The 26,293-nt window shown below is 41.0% G+C and overlaps 1 protein-coding gene across 4 annotated transcripts in view; it reads right to left on the bottom strand.

The window, feature by feature from the left end:
• Window positions 1-26,293, bottom strand: part of mtcl1 (microtubule crosslinking factor 1) — an 84,418-nt gene that overhangs the window by 11,873 nt on the left and 46,252 nt on the right. For 3 of the 4 annotated variants that reach the window (XM_085388463.1, XM_085388466.1, XM_085388465.1), the window contains exons 6-12: window positions 21,223-21,363; window positions 18,559-18,660; window positions 17,385-17,606; window positions 13,002-13,172; window positions 9,057-9,224; window positions 3,425-3,697; window positions 212-553 (exon numbers count right to left, since the gene is read on the bottom strand). In XM_085388463.1, the coding sequence (XP_085244589.1) occupies window positions 212-553; window positions 3,425-3,697; window positions 9,057-9,224; window positions 13,002-13,172; window positions 17,385-17,606; window positions 18,559-18,660; window positions 21,223-21,363 (1,419 nt within the window). The remainder of the gene's footprint in view (window positions 1-211; window positions 554-3,424; window positions 3,698-9,056; window positions 9,225-13,001; window positions 13,173-17,384; window positions 17,607-18,558; window positions 18,661-21,222; window positions 21,364-26,293) is intronic. The other variant, XM_085388464.1, reaches the window with a different exon arrangement.

Here is a 26,293-nt window from a genome sequence, read left to right as displayed (position 1 = left end):
TGAAGATTACGCTATCAACTAAAATGAAAACATAACATAACTTGTTTTTACCTTTATTTTAGATTCAAATTTACATTAAGATGAATTTTCATTAGTAACAGCTCAAAATCTAAGGAAGATGTTTTTTCACATAGTGTAGCTATCACACACATGCACAAATTTTCCTTTGTCTCTTCAAAGGTCATATTGAACTCATACAGATGTGCGTTACCTCCTTCATACAGGGAAACCTCTTCTCACTCTCCAGTCTGGAGGGTGGAGGGACCTCCGGTCCACTCATGGGGTCCAGAGACAGTGCGTCCAGGAACAGGTTGTCTGCTGAGCCTTTGAGCCCCATCGCAGCCCCCTGCTCCTCCAGAATGGCCTCGGAGTCAGAGTGGGAACGTGTGGGGGGCATCAGGACAGGTGTAGCCGTACAGGGGGAGCGGGGGGTGTGAGGCGACCGGGGAGCCTGGCAGGGACTGTCCTGAGGTGAAAACATGCCTCTGTAGGATGTGCTGCCATCTTTAACGTCAGAGCCCTCACCTCGCCGAGAGTTAAGTTCCCTCTGCATCTGCATGAAGTACGACACATGTGCTGGATAAGAGTCTGGGAGCTTATTACCTGTAAATGCAGCGAGCGCAGTCATCAAACATAATAAAACTGTAATTACTAAATGTGTCAGGACAATTTTAAACAAATATAAGCGGAATAAATATGCGAAAAAGGTTTGAGTTGTGTCTCTTTCCTGATGCTCCTTTTTCAGACGCACAGTGTTAAGCGTATATTCATGATGTGCTGATCTCATTAATTTTTATTTTCTTTTTTTATGCAAAAATTAAATTTTTACCACGTGACATATTTTATTTATGGGATAATAAAATCCAATTAAGAAGCTAAACTAAAAGAACAGCTTGATATTTTGGAAAACACTGGCATGTGCTGAGTGTTCAATGAAGAATGACACAGATCTCATGTGTGCATGCCAAGTTTAAACCAACTGAGGTGCCAAACAGTAACACAGACTGGCAGAACCACAGAGACCAGCCGGCCTAAGTTTGTACAAAGGTATAAAAAAAGCAATCTGACTTTTTACTCTATGTATGCTAAGCTAATCAGCTGCTAGTGAAAGTGGCACATTTGCCATAATGAATCTTGAGGTCGATGATTAAGAATTTTAAAAGCTCTACAGCTTTATATCAGATAATATACAAGTTTTTTTCTTTTCATGAGCAGCAAACAGATTTTTATTTGACATCAAGTTCCCTTAAAATTAATTTTGAAGAGTGATCTTTAGACACACCTCTCTGAGACATGAAACATTGCCACTGCGTGGTTTTAACCAAGCTCATCCATTCACCCTACTGGCTCCTTCACAGGTTTAGCACTATAAAGCATGCAAAACCTCTCATGTGGTCCTGCAGTCAAGGGAAGTGTGCAAAAAAAGCTCCCATTTTAAAATGCACAACTTTAGTGCAGAAAGTTGTCCGATCACATGTTAGTGCACTCGGAGTGCTGGACCCGTGCCTGGATACAAGGGAGGGTTTCATCAGAAAGGCTACATCTGTACATGGATGCAGCTTGTCTGTCATTATTAGTTGATAGTACACAGCACTCAACTCTCTCATTAAATCTAGCTCAAAAAACAAAACAAAAAATAAATAAATAAAAAAACAGAAATAAGCCAACCTGGTGATGCTATGATGCCTAAATCGAGGCTCCAAAATGGGAATTCCCATTAAAGTGTATCTATCCTTTAATTTAGCTTCTTCTGCTCCTTTTAGGGGTCACCTCCCTCTCACCCTGTCCCTAGCATCCCTCTGTCACACCAACGCTCCTTACCGCCTTCACTACCTCTGCTCCTTGCACATGTACATCTCCATCTGTTCTTCTCATTCACAACCATGTATTCTCTGATCACTCCTCTTCTTTCCAGAACATATCTCCACCTCTCTCTTTTTTTTATTTTATTATCCATTTCTGTTAAGCAGAGGAGGCTTTTACCACACACGCGCTATATTCTTGTGCTCTGTTACTCCAATGTCACTTGCACAGTAATCCACCTGCAGCACTTGAGGTTAAGCACCTTGTTCCTGGCTTGAAGTTTAAGGAAGAACAGCCACATTACTCATTCACTTTCAGCCTGCCAGTCTGAGCAGTTAAGTGGATGTCCTGTGCTTTATAGTTTCCTGCAACATTGCTGAATAATGCATTTCCACCTCCTGCTCTGCATCTCCATTCAGAGGTGCATCAGCAGTTTTTTCCCCCTCTCTGAGCTGGAAAGCGTAAACTATATTCAGAGAGGTGTATTCCTGTCCCCTGGTCTGAATGATAATACGCTCACACACACATCATATTAATCAGTGTGTAGTTCTACTTCCTGCCCTGAACATCAAAACGCAAAAAGTGCAATGCTACAGCTCGTCTAATTAAATCGCACAAAGGACATAAATTATTCAGTTATGCTCAATTATTGCATCTACTATAATCGCCCTGAGTCCTTTGTCTGGGTTTCTTTCTCTCATTCCTTTATTAAAACACTGATGCAGCAAAAGAAATGCATAAAAAAAATCTATTAGCTATAATTTTGTTGATTGTCTCCCCTTAAAACTTTATTTCTAAAAAGTTTTAAATAGCTTTAGTTTTTCCCTCTTTATCTCCGATGTCTCAGGTCTAAGACTCATGCAAAAGACATTCAGAGCTCACAGAGATTAAATAAAGATTATACGCTGCCATCTTTGCCTAGTCTCCCTCACAAAAGAGGGATATTAGGCAACTCAGATAAACTTTAAGAACTTCTGTCTAGCAGAAATGCCAGGACTCGGATGAATGCAATGATCATAATATAAAAATATGGCAAAATTATAAAAAAAAAAAATTGCTTCATGTTTTCTATGTCAAAGCACAGAAAGCAGTAACGTGACGACGTGCTACAAAAAAAATGATACAAGACCGTCTCTCAAATATGAAGATTTAAAGCTTTTCTCTGTTTTATATCAATGTATAAAAGGAATATTTTGTTTTTTTGCCTGTGAACAAGAGAAAACACGTCTATAAAATGGCATTAACTGTGAAAAATGTTTTGGCTATTTGTAAGAGTTAAGAATTGAAATGTCTGAGTTTTCTTTTAACTTACTTACTGGTCAATAAACTGAACTGCTGATCAGTTATCAGGAAAGTTCGATCCCAGAATGAAACCTGCAACTTCTACTGTTGTTTCTTGATAACGTTCAGCAGGAGGAGCTGCTGAAGTTGTCATGGAGCTGTAAATCTTCACATTTATTTTGGGAAATTGTAGTCCAGTTTAAAGTTAATTTCAAACCTTGTAAACAGATGATTCCAATGATTACATTACAGCAAAGACCTCAGATTGAGTCAAATCTTTCCTTCTTTGCCATTATTACCACTACTATTCTGTCTATTTTTACTCCCGCCCTTCTCTCACCCTCTCCATCTTCCGGTGGAGCTCCCGCATACTGCTGTCCCACTCCTGCCGCTCCCTGTCGAAGTGCTCCAGGAGATCGACCCTCTCCTGGTTCCACCTCTTCTCTCCGTGCTGCAGCTTCCAGCGCAGATCCAGCGACGTGTTGTGGCTCTCGGCAAGCAGACGACGATGCTCCTCGCGCTCCAGCTTCAGGGCCCACTCGGTGTCTGCAGCTGGCTCCCCTTCGCCTCCCTGCGCTTCACCTCGCACCTTACCTTGCTCCTCCTCCTCCAGCTGGTCGAAGATGAGACACAAATATTGAAAAGAGACGATAAATAAAAAACACAGAAAAAGAGAAAATACCAGAGAATAGTAAAAGTCTCTGCAGTGGCAGTTTGCTGTTAAATTTTTGATAGCATTTCTGTTTAATTTGGCTTTAACGTTATTAACATGAAGGCAAAACACTTATTACAAAACCATCCTACTGTTTTGTAATTTCTGTGAAAGACTGCTTTAATTTTAGAGCACAACATTTGTAAATAGAAAGTTTTCAGACAATTAAAAGATCTTCTTCCAAACTTTCTGTCAGTTCAGTAACATACAAACGTGAGTGCAGCCAAGCAGGTCACCAAACCACAAAATAATAAATCAATGTCAAAACAGAACAGAAAAACGAATGAAAAGGCGTTGGCTGAAACAAACGCTCACTCTCACACTACGAATGATCGACACGTGCGGACGAGCCAACAATTAAACGGCTCACTGGGACTGATCGGTGTCATTTTGCAATGCTGAAAATCACAGTGTTATGCCAGCAGCAGCATACGTGTTAGATGAAGATGTAAACAGACGCTGTAGTCTTTAATAAGTAAGAGAAAACTTTTACAATGCAAATTTTTGTTTGAATCCTAATCAACAAAGGAAGATTTTAGGCATGACGTTGGTTCAAAGAGCAGCTTGAAGAAATAAAAGAGTAGTCGATAAAAACCTTTGGGAAATTTAAGAGAATCAATATCACTTTCAGGCTTCTATTATACATACTTGTAGCCAGAAGACGGTTTGCTTAGCTTAGAATAAAACTGAAAAGATAGGGAATGTAGGTTGATCCTGAGAGCTCAGAGCTCAGTGCATTTCAAATTGAAAAAAAAAAAAAAAACGAAACAAAAGCTAATTAAGAACTCTTTACCACATCTTCCTACAGGACAAAAATAAATAAAATTAAACAAAACAACTATATTATCATATTTTCAGTGCTTCCTAGAAACATTTTACTCTTGTATGTATCAAAAAAAACTGACGACAGTCTTCTCTAACTTTATATTCCTTGTGTTTTGTCCGTTTACTCGGGCTGTAGCAGTATTCAACAGCCTGTTATCAAAGTTCTGCTGAACTGAGGGTGAAAGTCACCAAACACAGAAGTTAAAAAAAAGGACGAGGCAGAGAGAAAATTAAAAGTAGCAGAAGGCTTTTCACTTTTCTCTCACTGCACTGCGGCTCTGGGTCCTTCTCCAAAGCATTGCTGCTCACTCACCTAATCAACACAACAAAGCAGCACGGTTCTTGTGCCGGTCCAACTCTTCCCACTTTTCACGCTGAACTCTTTATCGTTACACAATTACTGTGCAGACATGCAGGTGAGAATGATCTTCTTTTATAACTTAAGGGCCAAATAAAAGGGTAAAATGGCACGATAAGCGATAAAAACCATCCACTTTATTGCCCAGGTGAGGCTGGAGCCTAACCCAGCTGTCACGGATCGAGAGGTGGGGGTATCCCCCGGACAGGTCACAGGTCTGAGGGGGGTCCAATCAATCAGTCACTCTCACCTTCACACTTAATTTCAATTTAGAATTGCTATCTAACCTAAAGTAGCCGGAGAAAACCCACATAGGAACAAGGTGGAACAAGCAAACACCACACCTGGATCTGAACCAAGGACCTTCTTGCTGCTAGGTGACTTTTTCCCAACTTAAAACCAGTTCAAATTAATTAAAATGAATTGAATCTCTGCTGTACACAGAGAAATGACAAGAGAGGATGACAAAGCGGTTATTCTGCAGCAGGCAGAGACAGTTCAAACCTGAATTTATATGTCTAACCACACAATAGCGGGGAGGGGGGGAGGAAGAAGAAGGGAATCAGGCATTCTGCAGATTCTTCAAAGCTGCAGAACAACGAGAGGGAAGCTTCTCTTTCTGCAGAGCGGAGCTTTGTAGTCTTCAGACATGCTTTCATTCCAAGACATAATGGTACAAAGTAGAGTCTGCAGCAGGAGAGTCGTGCACACGGACCTCCTCAAACACGAGCTTCCGTTCTCTCATTCACAAATATTTGCCTTGTAGGCTTTTTATCTGTTTTAAACCTGCCTAATTTGACACCGGAGGAGACGATGAGTACACTTAGAGCTGCTGAATGAATTCTATAAGTCAGACTCTGCGGTATTATTAATACAGGCAGCTCTGTAGGGGCGAGCAGGTGGCCAGACCAGAGCATGAAACAGGAGGCAGCGTAAGCAATAACATAATCACTGGTTATGTCCACAGGTGAGAGCAATTTCCAATTCGACTCTGGTCTACTGGGCTGTATAATAATCCTGAATGAGAAGTATATTTCTAAAGTCCTAATAAGTGAAGCAAGTAAAGAACTCTGCACAGTTATCAGAGCAAATAAGTACATTAGTTCCCACTGTGGCCTTCAGCGACCTCTCCTCTGTGGAAGGATTGAACCGTGTAAGAGATTTACAGATTAAAAGCACAAGAGTTAAAAAGATAATCTTCCTCCTTTGACTCGAGCCTCTTAATTGGTTCCCAAAGCTGCAGTTTCCTTTAAAAAAAAAAAATCAGCTCAGGCTGATAAGAGACACTTCTCCACCCACCAAGGGTTTCAAATTTTTAGCTCTCAGCAAAGTGGTCAGAGAGGACATTCAGGACCCGGTTCGATTCTCAACGGGAAAGAAAGTTTTAGATTTCCCGCGCGGCGACAGCGAGGTACCCACAGAGACGCACGCAAAGAAAACACACTCAGCAAACGCTGCCAAACAAATGTGCTGCTTCTCAGAATAAAGTTGCTGTTTATTTCGCCTCATGTGAGATTTAAACGATTTAATTATGTTTGACCTTTAATAACAGTTTTTCTTAGAAACACGCTGTGAACACAATCCCGACACTTCAGTCAGAGAACTGCTTTTCAAAATGACAGATTTGTTGCGGCAGAGTTCCCCGCTTCCTTTGAATCTGTTACAACAAAATTTAGGAGTGATTGATGACTAATTATCTCCTCTGAGCCTACAGATGGGAGCTGGGAGGGAATCAAACAACAGGTATCTTAATTAGACCGCCAGACTGTGAGGGGAGTTTTGAAAAATGACATCAGAAGAGTAAGCCATCGATCTAGATACGTATACCTCAAACGTTTCCCTTTTTAAACCCTATAAAGTTTGAACCATGAAATAATACCCAAAAAATTATAATTTCTTGAAACTTGAGTTTTTACTGAATCTTCTGACAAATGAAAAAGAAAAAAAATATCAGTTTGCAAATATGAGTTTTAATTTAGATCTTTTTTTGCTACAGCCAGCAGTTTTGTGTAATTTATTGCTTAAAAATTTGTTGTGCAATTTGTTCAGGTTTTCCAAGGAAAAGAAAATGACACTGATGCTATAGGGGTCTCAAAACCTCACAAAAACACACGGATTAAAACGATACTCGTGGCTTTAGAGCAGGGGTCCCCAATCCCAGTCCACGAGGGCCGGTGTCCCTGCAGGTTTTAGATGTGTCCTTGTCCCACCACAGCTGATGTCAATGGATAAATAACCTTCTTAACATGTCTTGAAGTTCTCCAGAGGCCTGGTAATGAACTAATCATGTGATTCAGGTGTGTTGACCCAGGGTGAGATCTAAAACCTGCAGGGGCACCGGCCCCCGTAGACTGGGATTGGGGACCCCTGCTTTAGAGGGGTAGGTCCATTACTCGCTCTTTTAGCTTCTGCCCTCCACCAAGTCATAAAGAAAATATGTGGCTCACCAATCAGCTGGTTTTAAAAGTGCTTTTATAACAAACCTTTACATTTTTATAAAACACTAATTACCTCCTCTAAGGAAGTGACTGGTTTAGATCAGGGTTGCCAAACTCGTTTTACATCGTGGGCTACATACGGGCCACTTTGATGTGAAGTGGGTCATATCAGTGAAGCTACATGATAAACGTGTAAAGGTAACAGAAAATGTCCTTGTATTTTTGGGTAGTATGGATTCCACTATAAGATGGGGGTCTTTACTAATGCAAAAAGCTGTTAAAAAAATATGAAAATACAGTTAAAAGTTCAAAATCTATGCACTCCATATGTTTTTTAAAGCTGTCCAATGGGCCAAATTTGGAGTTGTTGCTGGGCAGATTCTAGCCCTCGAGCTAAACCAGGAGTGTTAACCATCTATAATCCTCCTAACAGACAGATTTACAAAGACTTTTATCGAAGATTAACTTCTGGAAACAATCTAATTTAATTTTGGAAGAATTATTTATTACTTTATTAGCGAGGTGCAGATTTTATTTTCTATTGGGATGTCTCATTATTCAGCAAATATAAAATGATAAATGGACTGGTACTGACATGATGCTTTTCTACTCAATTAGTTTGTGAGAAAGCAGTCCAAGTGCTTTCTTACTACGAGCCTTATCCACCCATTCACACGCTAACACACACGATCCCTTCAATATCTCGGCCCAAGGTACTCCGACATGCAGACTGAGGAGGCTTGTGACATTAGCAGACCTGAGCCACATGCGTCTTTGCTATAATCCACACTAGATTTACACTTACAGATTCGCTAATCCACCACAATCTGGCATTAAAATTGTCAGACAGTCGGTTTCAGACAGCATACAGCACTGTGTAAACGGCTTCCTCATCATTTTATTTATTGCTCTGCCAGACAGCAGCCATGCTATCACACAGGGCTTTGCCAACAACAGTTTTCTTTTTTGAGCCATTTGATTAGCCAAAACTAATCAGATACGTCGATCCGTTACTAAAACTGGTCTTTTTAATAGTTAATAGTTGATGCAGGAAAGCATGCTTTAGCAAATAAAACTAGATGTGTTTGTTATATCAGCAGACTTCAGCATTTATGACACCAACACAAACATCAGGTTACACACAGCCATGTCATTTTTAGATGAGGATGGTATACTTTCAAAGTACAAAGCACTTCTATCTCATTAGGAATATGAATGAGTGCTTTAACAGCTGTTTTCAGTTCTGTAAGATGTGCACAGAGTCACACTGAACAATTAGGCTCAAAGCTGAATTAATTAGTTTGCGCAAAGACAGATTATATCCATTGTGCAGTGCCAAGAGTGTGATTCATCATTATTTCCTTGGATGCGGTTCTTTTTTTAAATTTAATCGGTGAGGAGAGATTATGAATGTTCGTTTGTTTGTCAGATGTGATATGGTTTAAGACACTATTTAGAGTTATTATTCATTCCAGCGCTTTACTTTCAAATCAGAAAACTGGCCAAAGAGGAGCAGTGAGCTCACAGGTAGAAAAAAGGGAAAACAAAACAGGTTTTCTCTGAGTGCAAAAAGGCAAAAAAAAAAAAAGCAGATTGTGTCCTGTCCCTTTAAAGGTGGGTGCTGAGACGCCATCTGTACCTGGGCGACATGGCACTTCATCTCTGCCCACTTGACCTCCCAGGCGGCTTTGTCATTGGCATAGGATTGCTGCAGTTGGCATCGCCGCGCCTCCTCCTCCCGCAGCTCCTCTCGAAACTCCTCCAGCAGCGTCCGCAAGACCTGCAGCACTCGACGTGTCTCGCCGAACTGCACGAACAGGATGTAGACAAAACAATCATCAGAAACACACATTGGGCAAACTGTGAACGAACACACTCAGAATCCTTATCTTGAAAACTGTGATTCGTTCAACCCGCGTCCTTTTTTCTCTGAATCACCTCGGGATGAACCTGCTTTGTGAGCGTTTTATAAAATCATTTTTACTTTTCTTCTTGAGGTGTCAATACAGCGCTGCCGGATCTGAGAACATAACATGAGCGCAATAGTTGCAAACTATTGTTTGCTTGAGTCTTCTATAGTTCATTTTTTTATTTATGTTTTTAGGGTAAATAATACCAAAACAAAGATAAGATGAAAAAAGTATCCAAAGACTGAGGCTCTCATTATAAAAGGAATATAAATAGCTGTGCTTTTACCTTTCTAGCATACTCTATATAACAGAAGTCAAACTCATTTTAATTAATGAGCCACAGGCAGCCCAATATGATCCTAAGTGGGCCATGTCAGAGAATTTCTTGCACAGTAAACTCATAATTTTCCCGTTGCTTTTAGTGTAAAACAATAAAAAATGTTCAAATTTAATGAAGAACCCATCTACGGAGTACATGATGAATGATCTGAGAAAAGAACCTGACATGTTTTTCCCATATTAGCCCCAGAACTGAATTTAAAATCTTGATCTCGACTCCATCATATTGTTAAGACTTACTAGTATCATATTTTCCCAATAGGGCTCTTCCCTCTCAGACTGCAGGCTTACTTGTGGTTTCTGGAGTTTCTAAAAGTAGAATGGGAGGAAGAGCCTTCAGCTATCAGGAACAAACTCCCAGTTTGGATTTAGGACACAGATATCCCTCTCTACTTTTAGGATGAGACATAAAAGTTTCCTTTCTGATAACACGTAAAGTTAGTCCTGGAACTGATTCTGAGTCTGATTTAATCAAGGCTGATCAGCTTTTAGTTATGCTGCTATTGGCTTAGCCTGCTGGTGGATTTCCTGTGATTCAGATTCATCGATCATTTATTTTCTATTCCCCTCTTTTAACTCCCTGTGTGTTCATATCCTTCACAGCTGTTACAGTTTTCATAGTAGTACATTTTCACCCGTACAAGATTAAAAACAAAGGGGCCATTTGACCATTTATATCACTTTCACCAGAAGAGCTCATATCTAGCAGACGTCACAGTCGCAAAAATCATTCAGCCTGGGTTTTGTTTTCTTATGACCTGCTCCTATGCTTCTTCAGACCAGCCACTCCCACCAGTCCTCAGTACATACACCTCCACCTTTGGTAGATTATCTTGATGCCTGACCTTTCAAGCATTCTGTTTTCTTAACCTTTCCTCATACTTTGGGTTCTGCCTCAGCCTGATCCTCCCTGTGCTCCCCGTCTGCCTGTTTTTGTAACCTTGAACCTGTACTATTGAAGTAAAACTCCCTTTCTGCCTTTACAGCCTGCCTCCTGTTGTGCTTGTAAGGCCACAGGATAAAAACAATCAAGGTTTCACAGGTCTCACATTTCTATAACTACAAGAGTGAGCAATCACCTTCACTCAGAAGTCGCTATAAAACACAACAAATTCTACAAGTGAGTTTAATATAAAGAATGAGGACCACGGGCCAAGTTTTAAAGAAATGAATCGGCTCCTATGAAGCATTTCTTTACTTTCCCTTAAATATGTAGGTTGTCACAGCACAATGAGCCACTTTACAACATCATCTACCATTGTGATTTAAAGCTAGTATTATGCTAGCAACAGCAGTGAATTTCTAGCATCAATCTCAGCATCAACAACCAGAAACAGCGATTAAACCTCGTATGAATGACTGAGGAAAGTGGAGAGAATGGAAGATCCTGCCCATGTTTAAGCAGCAACACAAAAACCACAATCTGGTTCAAACGTCGTTGCCAAAACCGGTGATGTCAGTATCTGAGTGCTGTGAAGTCAACGGTTAGACGTCAACATTCAGCTGCTGGAAAAACACCACGTTCACAGACTGCTTAGTCTAATTAAAGGAGGAGCTCTCCCTACCAGAAATGTGATGAAAGTTCACAACGACTGCAGAACTTATCTGCCGTATGTAGGCTATTCATATATGCTTAAGCACTTCAATCATATCAGCCAACTGCAGTACCCGAAGGAATGAAGGATTTCTTCATCACCAATCTGCCTACTTTCTTCTCCGGTTGTCACTGAGAACTGAGAATGACCCTTTCACATCTTAAAATAATCTTATGTCACTAATATCTCACTCTGGCTGCAGGACCTATGATCTGTGCTTGTTCTGCTGCACGTGTGCAAATGCTTACTATATCAAGTCTGCATTTCTGCCCTCACGTTAACCTACTATGCACGCTTGTTCATATACTGAAGCTACAATGTCAGATCATTGTACACACCATTTTTGAGATGCTGGGAAAAATCAAAACACGACAAAGTAGAGCACTTAGTGCTGCTTAATAATGCATTCGACCCAAAATGTCTAGCTGCTTTCTTTACTTTAAGGGGGGTCAGCTGAGGTACTGAAAGGAGATTTCATCACATGAAAGATCTAGAAACTCAAAAAAAGGAAGCTCCTTTTGTCTCCTGATGTTTGCATAAACAAGAAGCATAAAACTGGGTTTACCCAAAATAATTACCGTCTCTAACCAGTTATGTAGGTCAAAATTCCCATCTGCACACTGTGCCAAGCAGCTCCAATGAATATCTGCCAAACACTCATTTGCACACAATGAAAGAGTAAAAAAAAAAAAAGGGTATAACTTTTGATGTGTTTTCTTTTTACAGTTACTGAAGTCTCCATTACATCTTACTGTATTCCACTCTGTTTTACTAAACACAGCTTTGAACCTTTTTGTTTGTGTTAGAGCTCACGGTCATTCTGAAAATATAAATTCATTCATCCAGAAAACTGTGCTGAAGAAAGAACAAAGAAACCGTGTTATCATAACTGCACTAAGGATGATGGAGCTTGAAACAAATAGTAGTAGAACTGCAGCCAAAGCCCTTTTTTCATTCAGTAATACCATCGTACAGTCATCGTGCCTCAAACTTGACATCCTATCCAAGTTTATTACATTTCTGACGCACGCTGTGCTCATATTATACTCATAAGGTTGCCAAATTCATGCTTTTAAACACAGTAAGTGAGAGTCATTATGTGAGGGAGCATTAACAAGCTTTTGCTCTTTAAAGTGCCCAGAAAGACTCCACCAGACGAATGACTCAATTTCAGATCTTTGCCCTAAACGTGCAACAGAAAAAGACGATCTTATCCACACGGATTAAAATGGCAATAAATTAAAACATTATTGGGGCTCAGTTTGGGAGAATTTGCAATGAGTGTCGGATTCAAGATGGGAAGAGGCTCTAACTGGATAGAGATCAGGGCACACTGTGGTCATGAAGGGATGGACATGATACTCAGGTCAACTCTGGCAGGTAAATGACGGTCAGTTGGTACTTTGGGGTCCAAAGTGTGCCAAAAGAAATTCCCCACACCCTTACAGCCCTACTTGCAACCTGATCTATTCATACAAGCCAGGATGGTTTCATCATGTTTACAGTAAATTCTGACTCCACCATCTGAATGTTGCAGCAGAAGTCGAGACTCGTCGATTTCTAAACCAGGTTGTCTTGACCATGCCTACATGACACGAAAGACCAAGTCGCTGCCATATGATTGGCTAATCAACTAATCGTGTTAATGAGCAGCTGAACAGGTGTCTCTAAAACGGTGTTTGCCTTTTTACATTTCATAAAGCGTGTGTGACAGTGGAGCTGCTGTAAGAGGCGCTGTACCTGTCTTTGATGCTGCAGGTGACGGTCAGGTGACGGCAGAGGGATGATGGGTGTGGTGTCGGGGACGTCCCCTGGAGTCTGTGGTAAACACAGTCTGTCGTCTCGGTCTGACTCCCCCTCCGCCTGCTCCATGATCACTCCCAACTCTGGGAAGCCCTCCAACTTCTCAAACTGGAACAGATGATAGAGCAACAAAAAGCCATGTTTTCATTCGTGCGCTTAGTTTGTGGGTTTTTTTGTTGTGTACCAACACATTCTGTTTCAGGCTCACAATCGCTGAGCCTTTCCCAGCATGCAACAGACAGAAGCTAGTGACACACCCAAGTCTTTCACCAACACATCTGAGCTATCTAATACGAACAACAAGTCCTGCTCAAAATCCATACCCGTGAGTTTAAACCACACACGTATTCAGTCTGGGTTATTTTGGAGGAAATGAACTCACACTTAAGTTATGCAAAAATTATTATTATTTTTTCCCTTTTTTGACAGCTGGATAATCTGCTCCTTCACCCATTTAATTCCTTAATTTTCCACCTGAAAAACATCCTCGAAATTCAGTCAGTCAAAGCTCCACAACTCTAAGCCCTCAAATGAAAATCTCTGGGCTCCAAGGATAAGAGACACTTGGGAGAATTTTGAAACACAATAAGTCGCCATCTCCTTATCACCAGGTGACAGTGAGGCAAAACTCCAACGAAAAAAGGAAAAAAGGCATTTTTAATAAATGGGAGCTTTGTAACGCCGCAGATACCGATGTTATTGAACTTGTTCCAAAAAGTCTCGGCTGTAACTCTAATAAATTTGATGCAACAGATAGAAAGCAAAACAAATGATCGAGCGTGGTGTAATGCTCGTCCTATATCGTTGCATGCATGTCAGCAAAGACATACGTCTGACCGAGGTCAGCAGTGAAGGGAATCATGGAGAACATTTGCAGAAGGAACAGCGTGCACTTACAGATCTTTCCGTATTTGAGGCATTGGACTGTACACACTTAAAATGACAATGCCCCTGCACGATTAAGAGGCGGATAGAGTGCTTGCTGCTTTGTGCTTTAGATGTTACATATCACAGCCTTCTCAGTGTGACTTGTACAGAAGTGTAGTATGGCCTTCCCTGTCAGTTAGAGGAGCTCAGTGCTCTTTATGCTTTCTGTTCCAGGGAAACAGCCTAGAGGCAAAAATCATTCATTGAGGTCTATGGAGTGCATCAATCAGAAGATCCTCAAAAAACCCAAAAGAAACAAGCAAAAGAAATCCAAAATATTTCAAATGTTTCTCGACACTCTGACAGAAAAAACACAGCAGAAGCAACTGAAGCTGACTCATTTGATTTCTTCATGTGTTATACTTATACCATATTAATGCTTTTTAAATTATATTTAATGCTCTTTAATGCTATTTAAACCTTTTATGGTTCACACTACACCCTGCATTCACCAATCAGGGCAATCTGAGGTTCACCGTCTTGCTAGAGGACACTCATTCCTTGGCTTATCCAGCCTGCAGGTGGATGTTCTGATTGAAGGCTGACCCCATCCAGGATTTACAGTTGTGTAAAACTTGCTCAAAGTAAAGTAAACTTATTCACAACTACACCATCTTCTATTGGTGGTGTAAATTTGAGTGTATTTATTATTCTTACTAGGATGGCTTTTGTTTCAAGTGTCCTGACACAGGACAATGTGCAAATGAGATGTTCTCAATACAGAATTGTGAATAAATGAAGTTACTTGAATTTGAGTAGATTAATTATTCTCTCCACGTGATTGGAGAGTTTTCCTCTCCGATCATGTTTAGCGTCAATAAACTGAAGTTATTCTAACAACAAAGCCAGCGCAATCTCAAACACATGGTCTCAGCAGCCTTGAGCCTTTGCAGACTAAACACCAAAATAAGTTCAGCAGCTCTTTCTTTTTTCAACCTTTTTTTGTTTTTTAAAGGTGAGAAGCATCAATTTGCTTTACGGTTTCTGAATCTAAGGACTGTAAAGCTCTTTGAGGGTATTATGATGATTAAAGGATATAAAAAAAATCAAGTTTAATTAAGATTTAAGGTCAAGGTAAGATAAGGACGATGTAAACACACAGAAAGAAACCTGCTGGTAACTCGCTGCTCCACCATCTGTACACAAATTAGGCTTCGATGAGTCAGGATAGAAAAAACGAGGGATTTAGAAACAGCAGCACAGAATTATGCAAAAACAGCTCATTCGAAGAAAGAAAATAAATTGTCCATCAGGAGAAAATTAAAGGAAAAGAAGTTATCGCTGCTGGCTGCGGTGCATAGAGTAATCCAGTGAGTGTATTCATCTAAGAAAAACAAAACTAAACACATGAATCTTATAAATTAGGAGTTTAATCAACCAGGGGCAGGAGAAGATAACAAGGAAAACATCGACCGCTGAATCAACAAGGTGAGCAACTAATGGAGTCGCTCAATCAGCCGGCCAACCAATTAACCATCGCAGGTGGGACGTACACACCAGTAAGAGGCACGGGGCTGGAAGTGAATCAGGATGAGTCACTTGTTTGTTGTCGTTTTCCTCGTGTTGTTCCTAATGATTGACTTAAACCACAACCCACCTTATCTGCAGCATTTTTTTTTTTTTTTTTTTTTTTCTAAATGACATCAGAAACAGCAGTATGCGACATTACGTGATGGCAAAGCTTCAGTTCATCCTTTGTCATTTTTTTTTTTTTTTTTAATAAATAGGACAGGGGGAATGAATGAGAGAGAGAGGGGGAGAGAAAGAAAGAAAACCAAAGGGGAGAAGAGACGGTGAGAAGGGGGGGGAAGAGAGAGAAAAAAAAAACAAACTCCTGGGTCACCTGTATGGAGAAAAAAAAACAAACAAACAAACAAAAACAAACAGAGGAGACAGCAAACAACAAAGAGCAACATAATAATAGAGAAAACAAAGCACCATCACAATAAACTAGCTAGTCATAGATATCAGTATTTACTAAATAATAAACGATATTGTGCAGCACGCAAGATAGACAGCGCGCAGTGTGCTTTGAGGCAGCAGCCAAGAAAGCTTTAGTCCGCGTCTGTGAATACCCATGTGTGCATACCTGTGTGGATCAGCATGCTTGCATTCCAAAGGTTTCTCCATGTAATGATCTGCTAGGGAGTGTGGGGGGGCCACAGCCCCGTCCTCCAGGGTGTGAAGCGGGTATGGAGGAGATCAAAACTCCAGACATCCAGAGGCCCCCAGAACACAAGAGACCATGGAAGACCAACAGAGGGGCAGCCGCGCCACTGTCCCAGTAAGAGCTGAGGAGAGTCCCAGATGAGGGCTCGCCCAGCAGCCGCGGAGCAGAAGTCAGGGGGAGTTGCAGTGACGCGCCCGTGAGCTCCGCCGGCCCCCAGCTGCGCCTGAGTGACCGAGCCCTAGGCCGAGAGGCCGGGGGCACCCCACCTCCAAAGGGGCCCGAGCGAGCCCCAGGCCCCAGGCCCCGACAAGCGGCCGCCAAGGAGTGAGCCGGTGTGCACCCGGACGCCCACCCCCAGACACAAAGAACCACCAACACACCGACACCTGAGGGAGTCCGCCACCGGCAGGGGAAGTGGTGGTGGGTGGAGATAGGCCTCCAAACCTTGGAGGGCCTGAGGTGTCCCCAGAGAGGTGGCGTCTGATACCCAACCTGACATATAGACACAGACATACAGGCACACACAGACACAAACATCCATTCCCACCCTCATGCTCTCATATGCACTTACTCCACACTCAACCAACGTGGAGACAGACATAAAGAGACGCTGTACACACGATCACACTCCCCAAGCGTACTCTACAAACCGGGTCTAGGTACCCTTGCCCCTGGAGGGGGGAATTGCACCCAGACCCAGGTTGTTATCTGCAGCATTTTTAAGAGATTTGGGTTACTCCGACAGCATATCTGCACTGAACTACAGCTTCCTGGAACTTTATTTATTATTCAGTATATCCACGGTTACCTTTAATTCTCACTGGATGATGAGAGTAATGGAATGAATCCAAAATGCTGACTTCTGTGCACCAGATCATCTTCATGGATGATGCAAAAGGCCAACAACTGTTTCTGGATTCTGTGCAAAGTCCCCCACAAGAGAGTGAAGCGAAAAATACTGAAAAATTCATCAGACTCAGCTGGCTGCGGGGCAAAAGTTAAAAAAAAGAAGAAAAACTTTTTTTCCCTGCTTTAACTCTTTGATCCTTTCCCTTTCATTCCCTAATTATTATTTTTTTTAACAATTATTTCTTTGCTTCATCATCACTTGTGTCTGGTTTCTGGTGCAATGAAGAGTCAAAGCGCTCAAAAAATGAAGAGAATCATTTCATCGATAAAAGCTTAAGTAAAAAGTAAGTCCACAAAACCCCTGTCGGACTCACCTCTGGGTGCACCGCGTCGTCTCCAGAGTCTTCCTTGCGTCCGAGCCTCCAGTGCATAAGGATCCACCTGAGCTTCATGTAGATGATGATGATGTTGCGTCTATAGAGGCGGACCTCTTGTTGCAGCATGGCTCTCTCCTGAGCCCAGGGCACCTCGTGAGTCTGAAGGCCCTGCAGCTCCAGACCCTCACGCTGGGCCTCCAGACGTAAACGCTCATCCTGCTGCAAAAAAACCTCCATTCATATAGTGAAATAAACAAAACAGATCAAATACATACATACATATAAAATCTTTGTTTATTTGGATTCGACCTTCCACTAATATCTTTGTTTTTGTACTCCAGCATGCTAAAACGTATGTTTTATTTTATGGTATTGTAAAATACACCTGAGAAACTGTCACTAGTCGTCTTTTCCAGTGTGAAGTTTTTCTTTAGTGTGTCGTCAAATATGAGGCTTTGCAAGAATGCTTTACAGCACTGAAAAATCGGAATAATTTTTCACATTTTAACCAGCCAATCCACAAACTTGTTTTTAAAAGAAAATGTATTATGTGCCAGATTATGGATCCTGATTCATTTTGATGGTAATAAAGAGGCCAGTGAAAACTTCAAGTTTTTATGTTCAATAGTTTTTGAGATCTGTGTGTGTGTGTTGGAAATTTTTCAAAAACTATATCTTAAAAAGTATCTGATATATAAAGCCAAAATTTCACACCAATCAGTACATATCATCAAACTCTGGACCATGAAGTTTATATGTAAATTGGTGACAGTTGAGCAGAAAATGGTCAGAAATTTGATGATTTGGAATCAAATTACCCAAGAGACAGTTGGGGATGAATCATAAAGTACCAAGAATACAAAACATAAGGGAAAAAAAGACAAAGTTATGAACAAAAACAAATTTTGTTGCAAAGCTAAGTAGAATTAAACTCAAACTTGAATCAAATGAAGAGCAGTTTCATTGATAACGCATACTGAAGACTGTATCACATCAGTGTTGGTCTAAAACTATTCAATCAATCAATAAAAATACTGAAACTTTCTTTCCCATCAGATGGTGTCGTGCACTTAAAATTCTGCTCAGCCAGCAAAGATAGAAAACCCAGCAAAGAGTGATGCCGCTGCTCCTGCGCTCATTCTCTGAAGGCGTTCAGACTGAATAACCGTACCTGAGGCAGAGAAGCGACGGCCTCCCGTTCCTCCGTTGTCGCCCTCATCCTTCGCTCGTGATCCAGACGAAACTGGATGTCAGAAGCAGGCGTGTCCCGGAGCTGAACCCACAACAGCACAGCAAACAATTATTTAACCATATCCCTGGATAAATTTACACACATACCGATGTCTCACGATCGGTCTTGAAGCTATAATTGAAAGTCAAACAGGGATTTGTGGGCGAGATTATTCTACTTGATCATATTTATAATTTTCAATCCACTGCAAAATAAAAACTCGCCAAGGAAGATGAGGGGGAAAAAAAAAAACCCTCAAATGAGATCCGAGTTTTGTGCAAGCAAAAACCCCATTAAAGCTTCTTCAGCAGCATCTCGAGAAATGATTAGGATTTAATGCTGCTCATTTCAGGCTGGACTGTTTCTTTATTTAGCAGCATCAAAGCTTTATGATCAAATTTCAAGCACTGGACTTTTTCATTTTTTTGTGAATTACCAAAGAGTTGCTTCACGTCTAATCGGGCAGGTGTAGAATGATTTCTATCTCCAAAATAAATCTTTCTAAACATGCGAAAATTGTTAATGCACTAATAAATGGAGAATTTGCAGTTGAACTGATTCTTTTGTGTAAAAGTTTTCTGAAAGCGCATCTTTAAATATGAAAATGAGTTAATATCCAATTAAATATTAACTAACTTGCAAAAATTACCAAGTGATAAAGTGCATTAAAATAATTAAAATGCTGGAAAAAAATGTGGTGCTAAAAAAATTAAAGCTAAAATATTACATGCCAACTGCAAAAGGAATTGGCAAAATTTGTTTAACTACAAGTGAGATAAAAATGCTCTTAGGGAAATGATATGTCCATGTTTATGGTTTTGAATGTGATGATTTGTCTTCGGTCTTCAGCTCTTTCATAAGACATCCGCATCTTTCCCTCTAAAAATACCCCAAACTGCAGACTGACAATTTGGAAATTCCAGCAATTTATAATGCGATTTCTCTTCTCTATCCTTTGCTGGGACTATACTGTACCCTCCAACAGCGAGTTGAGCTGTTCAGCGTGTACTGACCCTGGATCGCCTCCCTGTCAGCCCAATGTCAAATGCAAATCACACAGGCCAACAGTGCACTGCTAATCCTGCCATATCCAAGCTGCTTTCCCCATTCATTCACTGCAGCTCGCAGATTATACTGCAGCAGAGAGCGCGGGGATAAAAAGAAATCCACACGAATGTGCTATAACTGTAACTGTAATAGTTGTGTGTCACATCGCTGTCGCTGCTGCCAGTGCTCTGCATTACATAACAACCGGCAATTTCTCTATGAGCACAAACATGAGGCAGCGATTATGAATCACGGTGTCCTGCGATTACACAGCCAGTTTATTAATCAGCCGAGTCACCGAACGAGCTACCAGATCTGAGATGATGTGTGCTGGTAGCGCTCAGGTCTTTGATCTTCTGTGTGTGTGAGGGGAGGGGTGTGGGTATTGTGGTTCCCCTGTGTCAGCTGCACTTTTACATACATTAAATATGCTGAATCACGAAAGTAATACTGGTAGTGATGAACCAGAGCCAGAGGGCATCGTTGCAGAGTGCACTGCCTGCAGATTCAGCTATAATACACTAAATACACACACAGGCCTAACAAGTCATCCTAATGTACTGCAGTTGTACACGGCTGCTGTTTAAAAGAGCAACAAACTGCCCGCCCACCCGCAGATGCATACAGGATCAGCAAATCTGCTGCAATGAATGAGCAAAATGTTTTCAAGCTCCTTTGAACTTTTATCGGTAATCAAACCTACTTCCAGGGGTGATACAAATTTTCAAAGAAAGACGAAAATGTGAAACCAAAGGAGAAATAAAATAAATTGAACATCAGTAGCCGTGGGAGTGGATTTTAGTGTGGAAGTAGAGCGAGTGGATGAAGTGACATCGTGTTCATCAAGAAGTGACCGTGGCTGGAGTGTCACTAGACATGCTGGACTTAGAGGCCTTCTGGACAGTTCAAATTTAACCCACTGTCATTTACAATCAGCCAAATTTGGAGTGTATTTGGATGTAATGTAAGATGCCTTTGTTAGGGATCAACATAACTTATGCTTTTTTTCTTTAATTTATAAGTAATCTGTGAAATCGAACGTTACATTTGACCTGTACCTGTACCTAAGTGTTCAACTTGAGTCAACTCCAAAAATCAACTCCAAACTGTAAACCCCTGACTATCACCAAACAATGTCACAGGTGTAACAGAACAGATATCATCAGCTGGCATGCACAGATCACTTCCATTTCAAAGGTAAGCTCCGCACTCATTGTATCTTAAATACCTGTGTCAGGTTAGCGCTAGAAAAATCTGGAGATAGAGAGCTGCAACTCTCAGGAGAGGAAATAAAATATGTAAATAGGATGTCTCAAAGCTTTGCACATATCAATATGTTGAGATCTAAATGTTTGAGTTAGTTTTGGAGTTGCTGTTTGGAGTTTACATTCATCCTGCAGAGCTGCACTTGACAGTTATTCACCCTGCGGAGCATTTGAATCAGTTGGGAATGGAGTAATATAAAAACAGTGTTCAGGTCAAAAAAAAAAAGAAAAAGAAAAACTGTCCAGATTTATGGTTCAGACTTAGCAGAAGGGAGATGGAGGAGGCACTGACCTCTACTTTTAAAGCCAGGGGCCTGTGGTACCTAGTGAGTCCAGTGGCTCCCCTGCTCTGGGCCTGGCCCCCACCCTGGCTCTGGGGCTCCACGCCTCGCTCCTGTCCTAGACGCCACTCCAGCTCATCCCTCTGACCGGACTGTGAGTGTCGTGGGGTGGGGAGAGGGAAGGAGAGGGAAGGGAGGGGAAAGGGGGTGGGGGGTAGTGTGGATGGTGGGTGTAAGGGATTAGGGAGATGGGTGACAGGTGCGGGATACGGGGTGCAGGTGGTGGTGGTGGTATTGGAGAGGGAAAGATGTGTGAGGTGGGTTGTGGACAACAAAGACAGAAGACACCAAACAGTGTGAGGGGGACGAGAAAGCAGGCAGAGAAAAACAAAAACAGAAAATGGGTAAAGAAGATAAGCCGAGGGGGGGGGGGTAATAATCAACTAACAGACTACACGATGTGGAGAAGAACAAACGGACTACAGTACGAAGAAGAGCGCAAAGAGGAAGACCAACTTAAAGATGACGGCGTATGAGAGAGATGAGAAGAGAACGAGAATGAGGATGAACAAAATCATGGGCTGAAACATCTGGCGGGAACACAAAGAGGAACAAAGAGAGGGAATCGGGGAGGAAAAGAATGCAAAACACTTGTTATGAAGCGCATGCAATGAGGGATACATGAGTCCAAACCAACAGCTGAGAGATACCGCGCCAAACTGCAGAGCTAGCACGCTAAAGGTTTTCAACACATGCCCGTGCACAGCCGTGTGTGTCGTAGAAGCAGTAAACTAAAGGGAAGTTGCATCTTGAGCCTGTATGATGCACATTGTTTTCAGACAGTACAGCATTGAAAATACACTGAAGTCATTGGAGGCTTCGGTCAAGCTTTTGAAGCAACATGCTAGTTGCCTCCTTTGTAGCAGTGCTCACACATTTCTTTGAGTGTAATATTGCTACTAGCAAGCAGTTAAGTCATCATACCAAAGAGGTAGGGTATTTATCAAAGAAAAAAAAACAATGGTAAGTTTATATGCTACAACAGAGCGACTTTTGTTTCCACCTTGTGAGTCTGTGTCGTCTTTCGAAAATTTAGCGTTGCCAACGAAACTTTAGCAGGAAATCCCCCGAATGCAGCTTTGGGAATTTTGTCATGTGTGTTTGTCTGTTTGGGTTTTGTCAATGCAAAAATGCAGCAACATTGTAAATTGTTGTTCCCAAAAGTTTAATAAATAGGTAACTGGGGTCAAAAGATAGATGGGATCCATCTTATGATTACTGAATAAGGGGCACCAGGGGGCCCATGGTCCTTTTCCCTCTTTACGCCTCTGTCACAGAGTCTCTCTCTTTTAATGCATTTTATTCTATATATCAAATAAGTTTAGAGAATATTTAACATTTAATATTTTAAATGGCTGCAGTGTGAGATATAATTGGTGTTACAGCTGTTGCGATCCTAATGCAGGATGTGCTCTAATTTCTTATAGTTTTTCTTTCTATATCTTGCAATGTTGACAATATTTTCCATGAGTGTTTGAGAATCATTCAGAAACTATCTTCTAAGTTAAGAACAACTTCTTCAGAACCTCATAAATAAGTATATGAGGTTTTTGTCATTATTACAAGAATATATTCAAACTAAGCTGTTGTTTTTATTATAACATTTTAATATCATAAAACTCCCATAATCACAAAACCTGCATTTTTCATTTTAAGTGTTTTGCTCTCAATATAATTGAGGTTTCATTATCACAATGTTATTACAAAATTTCAGTACTGCCGAGCCATTTTTGGAATTTGGAAATCACGTTGATAAAAATATTTTCAAATAGATAAATTGTCATAATTATAACTGAGAGAAATCTGAGAATGAGAAAATACCGAGATGGTTAGTTTAAATGTAGGAAAAAAAATCAGTGTTTTTAAGGGTGAATTTATACATATGAATGTTTTAATTGAGAACACGTCTTAAATTGTATAATTCATTAAATATGCTTCTTATTGACACAACATACTTAGTCATAAAGAGACGTTTTAATGATAATTTTCAGGTAGAATTACAAAAAAAATTACAAAATAATTACATGAAAATGCCTATTTTTACTCCTTTCTGAATGCACTTTTATAAAGAGCTTCATATTTAAATTTATTACACACACATTAACTACATTAATTACATTCTCAAGCTTAATCCACCTTCAGCAGCTCTCAGTGCTTGAAGGCTTTTTTCTTTTCTTTTTTTGGAACAAGTCAAGGTTGTTAGTTCAGCGGTTAGCTTTAACTAACCCACCCAGCTTCACCCAGACTAACAAGTGAATCCTACAGGCAGAGGAGCAAAGCAGAAACAAGTCCTTGGACAGAATGAGTATGGAGGCAGCTTCACTCTATTATCTCTACAAAGCACACTGGGTTCTTCAAGGGAGAGATGTTTAAAGAGCTGATTGTTTTATTCCATACGACAGTCTGGCTAATTAGAAATGACATCCAAGATGTCGGCCTGATCATGCAGCACAGGAATAATGAACCTGCTTTGGTAGAGTACACTGTATGTTGACATGTTGATTTACACTATAAAACAAGGACGCGATAAAACAAGGACAGAAAGCAGGATGCCAGCCAGCGAGGTTCTTCCACAGGCAACTCACACTGCCATGCAACAACGTTTCAGACTCTTTTTTTGGTCTAGCACAGGTTATTTTAGTGAGTGCACACATTTTTATGGTTCGTCTCCTTGACAACACCATGGAGTATCCAATCCCACGTGTGTCTGTGTATGCGTGATGATATGTTGTGCAAACATAACAGCTACACCATTTTTGTGTCATAATGAGTCACAGTAATGATAGTATCGTGCAGCGGAGCTATAAAGAGAAAAATACCAACTGAACTTCATGCGGCAATTTGTAGTGTCAAGAAAGTCGGGCCAAGTGGAAGAAGCTGCTAAACTCCTTTAGTACTTACTCCATTCACACCAAGCACCCTTTCAAGCACCCTCTTAAGCCAGCCACTCTCCTTTGGCCTTGGCTGACTGAAAGCAGGGCAGCTGCAGACAGTGAGTGCACGGAGAGGGAGGCAGGCAGGCAGGCAGGGCTTCTGGCTATGAGGATGTGCATGAAGATGCAGATGTGAAAGCAGCAGCAACAGCAGCAGCAGGAAGCAATGGTGGTGGCAGTGGGTCTGGGGAGGGGTGGCGGTGGTGCCAGTGTGGTCGAGCTGGGGTGAGTGTGGGGCCTGACGCTGTGTGTTACTAAAGCCCTGGAGGTTTATTAAGGCCCTCAATCTCAATCTTCCTTTAAAGCTTACGGTTCGGATCTTTTCCAGTTTATCTAACCCTTAGCTCAGTTTCCTTGTTGCTGGTTGACCAGTTGAGATGCTTCAAAGCATTTAACTGCCAAACGTCTGTCTGCAACAAGCTCATTGTCTCTTAGGTAACTTTTGATATCTCGTGTTTAATCTAAAGAATCAGAGAGCCTGTTTACACTTTGTTTTAAAATCCATCTTGGGCATTTGTTTATCATGTGCCTCTCAGGTGTTTTATTACTGTCCAAGTCATAAACAGGTTGTCAAGGACGGAGGTCCAATTTAGGGAGCCAAGAGCTGCAGTGTAGTGGTTTACATATTTGCCTAACATTTGCGAAAACTCCCCTCACTCTACTTGTAACAAATCATTCCAGAGTGGTGGTTTATGGTTGTAATTACAATTCTTTTACAGTTTTATATTTTTTATTCATTACCTATGGCATTTATTTACATCAACTGTATTCAGGTACCAAGGATTAGAGTCCTATGACATATAAAACAGAACAGTTCAAATTCTCTTAATCTTGTTTTGAATTGGTGTAGTATGACACGAAGCTCATTATTTCCTATCTTGATGCACCAAGCAAAGGCTGTCATTGGCCTACACTTTGTGAATACTGGCACTAGAGGTTAAAGGTCCCTGTACACCAATCAGGTGCCCAATTTGTGTTGCAAGTCCTAGCATAGAAAATAAAATGCTAAACGAACTGTTCCAACTATTGAAATTATCGGGGAACCTAATTTCTGCCTTGGAAAATGTTGAAGGACGCATTAGAATTAATACGCCAATAGATTTGTGGCCTACCCAAAACACAAAAGCTATCATATCACAAAGCGTCTCATCTACATCTACACTGGTACTAACCACTGCCCACTTATGATCTGACCTTCCAAGACATATTTCAAAACTAAATGTAAACAGGCCGGAGGATTCAATGATACTGAAAATCAACAAGATAAATACCCAAAGATAGCAGATGAAGGCTTTTGCTTTCCCTACCTCCCGTTTACTACCATTTTAAACCTGCACTAACCCAAACCACACTACAAAAATATAACATCCATTACTCACTCTATGCAAAAAGCTTCAGGAATCAACGTTATCAAATTTAGTCTGTACTGGGTCTTCGTAAGACATTTTTTCAACCAGTTAAAAGTACTCAAATAGTACTTTAATGCAATTAGAGAGAGACACTGTTTCCCCAAATTGGACACTATAGTTCCCCCAGTTAGTATATAAACTATATATACACTGTGCATAGTTTACTAGGCAGACACGTGATGCACTGTATGAATGTTGACAGGGTTTAACAAAGTTCTGCACTTACTGGAAATGACAAGAGAGAACTCTGACCACAACTGTCGTCTAGCGTCATGTCTTGTGAATGTTTGCAACTTGTCGAGCTTCACATAAGAATTAATATTAAATTCTTCTATGGTGAAGGAAACAATTTGACACACAAATATTAAACAATGACTAGCTGGCACTGTCATCTCCTTTCTGAAACCCCACATGTCCTCGGTTTGTCTGATAAATATTTGAAGATTCTCTCTTTTTCCAAATATGCAACCGTGGCGACCAACGCGAGAGTTCCACACAAAGCTTTATGCCGGTCATGAGTACTAGCCACGTACTTTTAGAGCACTTCATGCAGTCTCACTTGTCAGTATGAACATACTTATGCACCCAAGATAGTGAATGTAAAAGTGTCTTCTCTACGACCCATCCTGTGTGGTACGCTGGTGGCAGCTCATTTAGCCTTGAGCCGAGAATATGAAGCA

This window comes from Rhamphochromis longiceps, linkage group LG18 (genome assembly GCF_057381845.1).
Source record: "Rhamphochromis longiceps isolate RC_006_pf linkage group LG18, R_longiceps_female_GT1.1, whole genome shotgun sequence".
Taxonomy (NCBI): domain Eukaryota; kingdom Metazoa; phylum Chordata; class Actinopteri; order Cichliformes; family Cichlidae; genus Rhamphochromis; species Rhamphochromis longiceps.
Note: the sequence above shows the minus strand (reverse complement) of the source record. Positions and strands in the feature narration are given on the sequence as shown.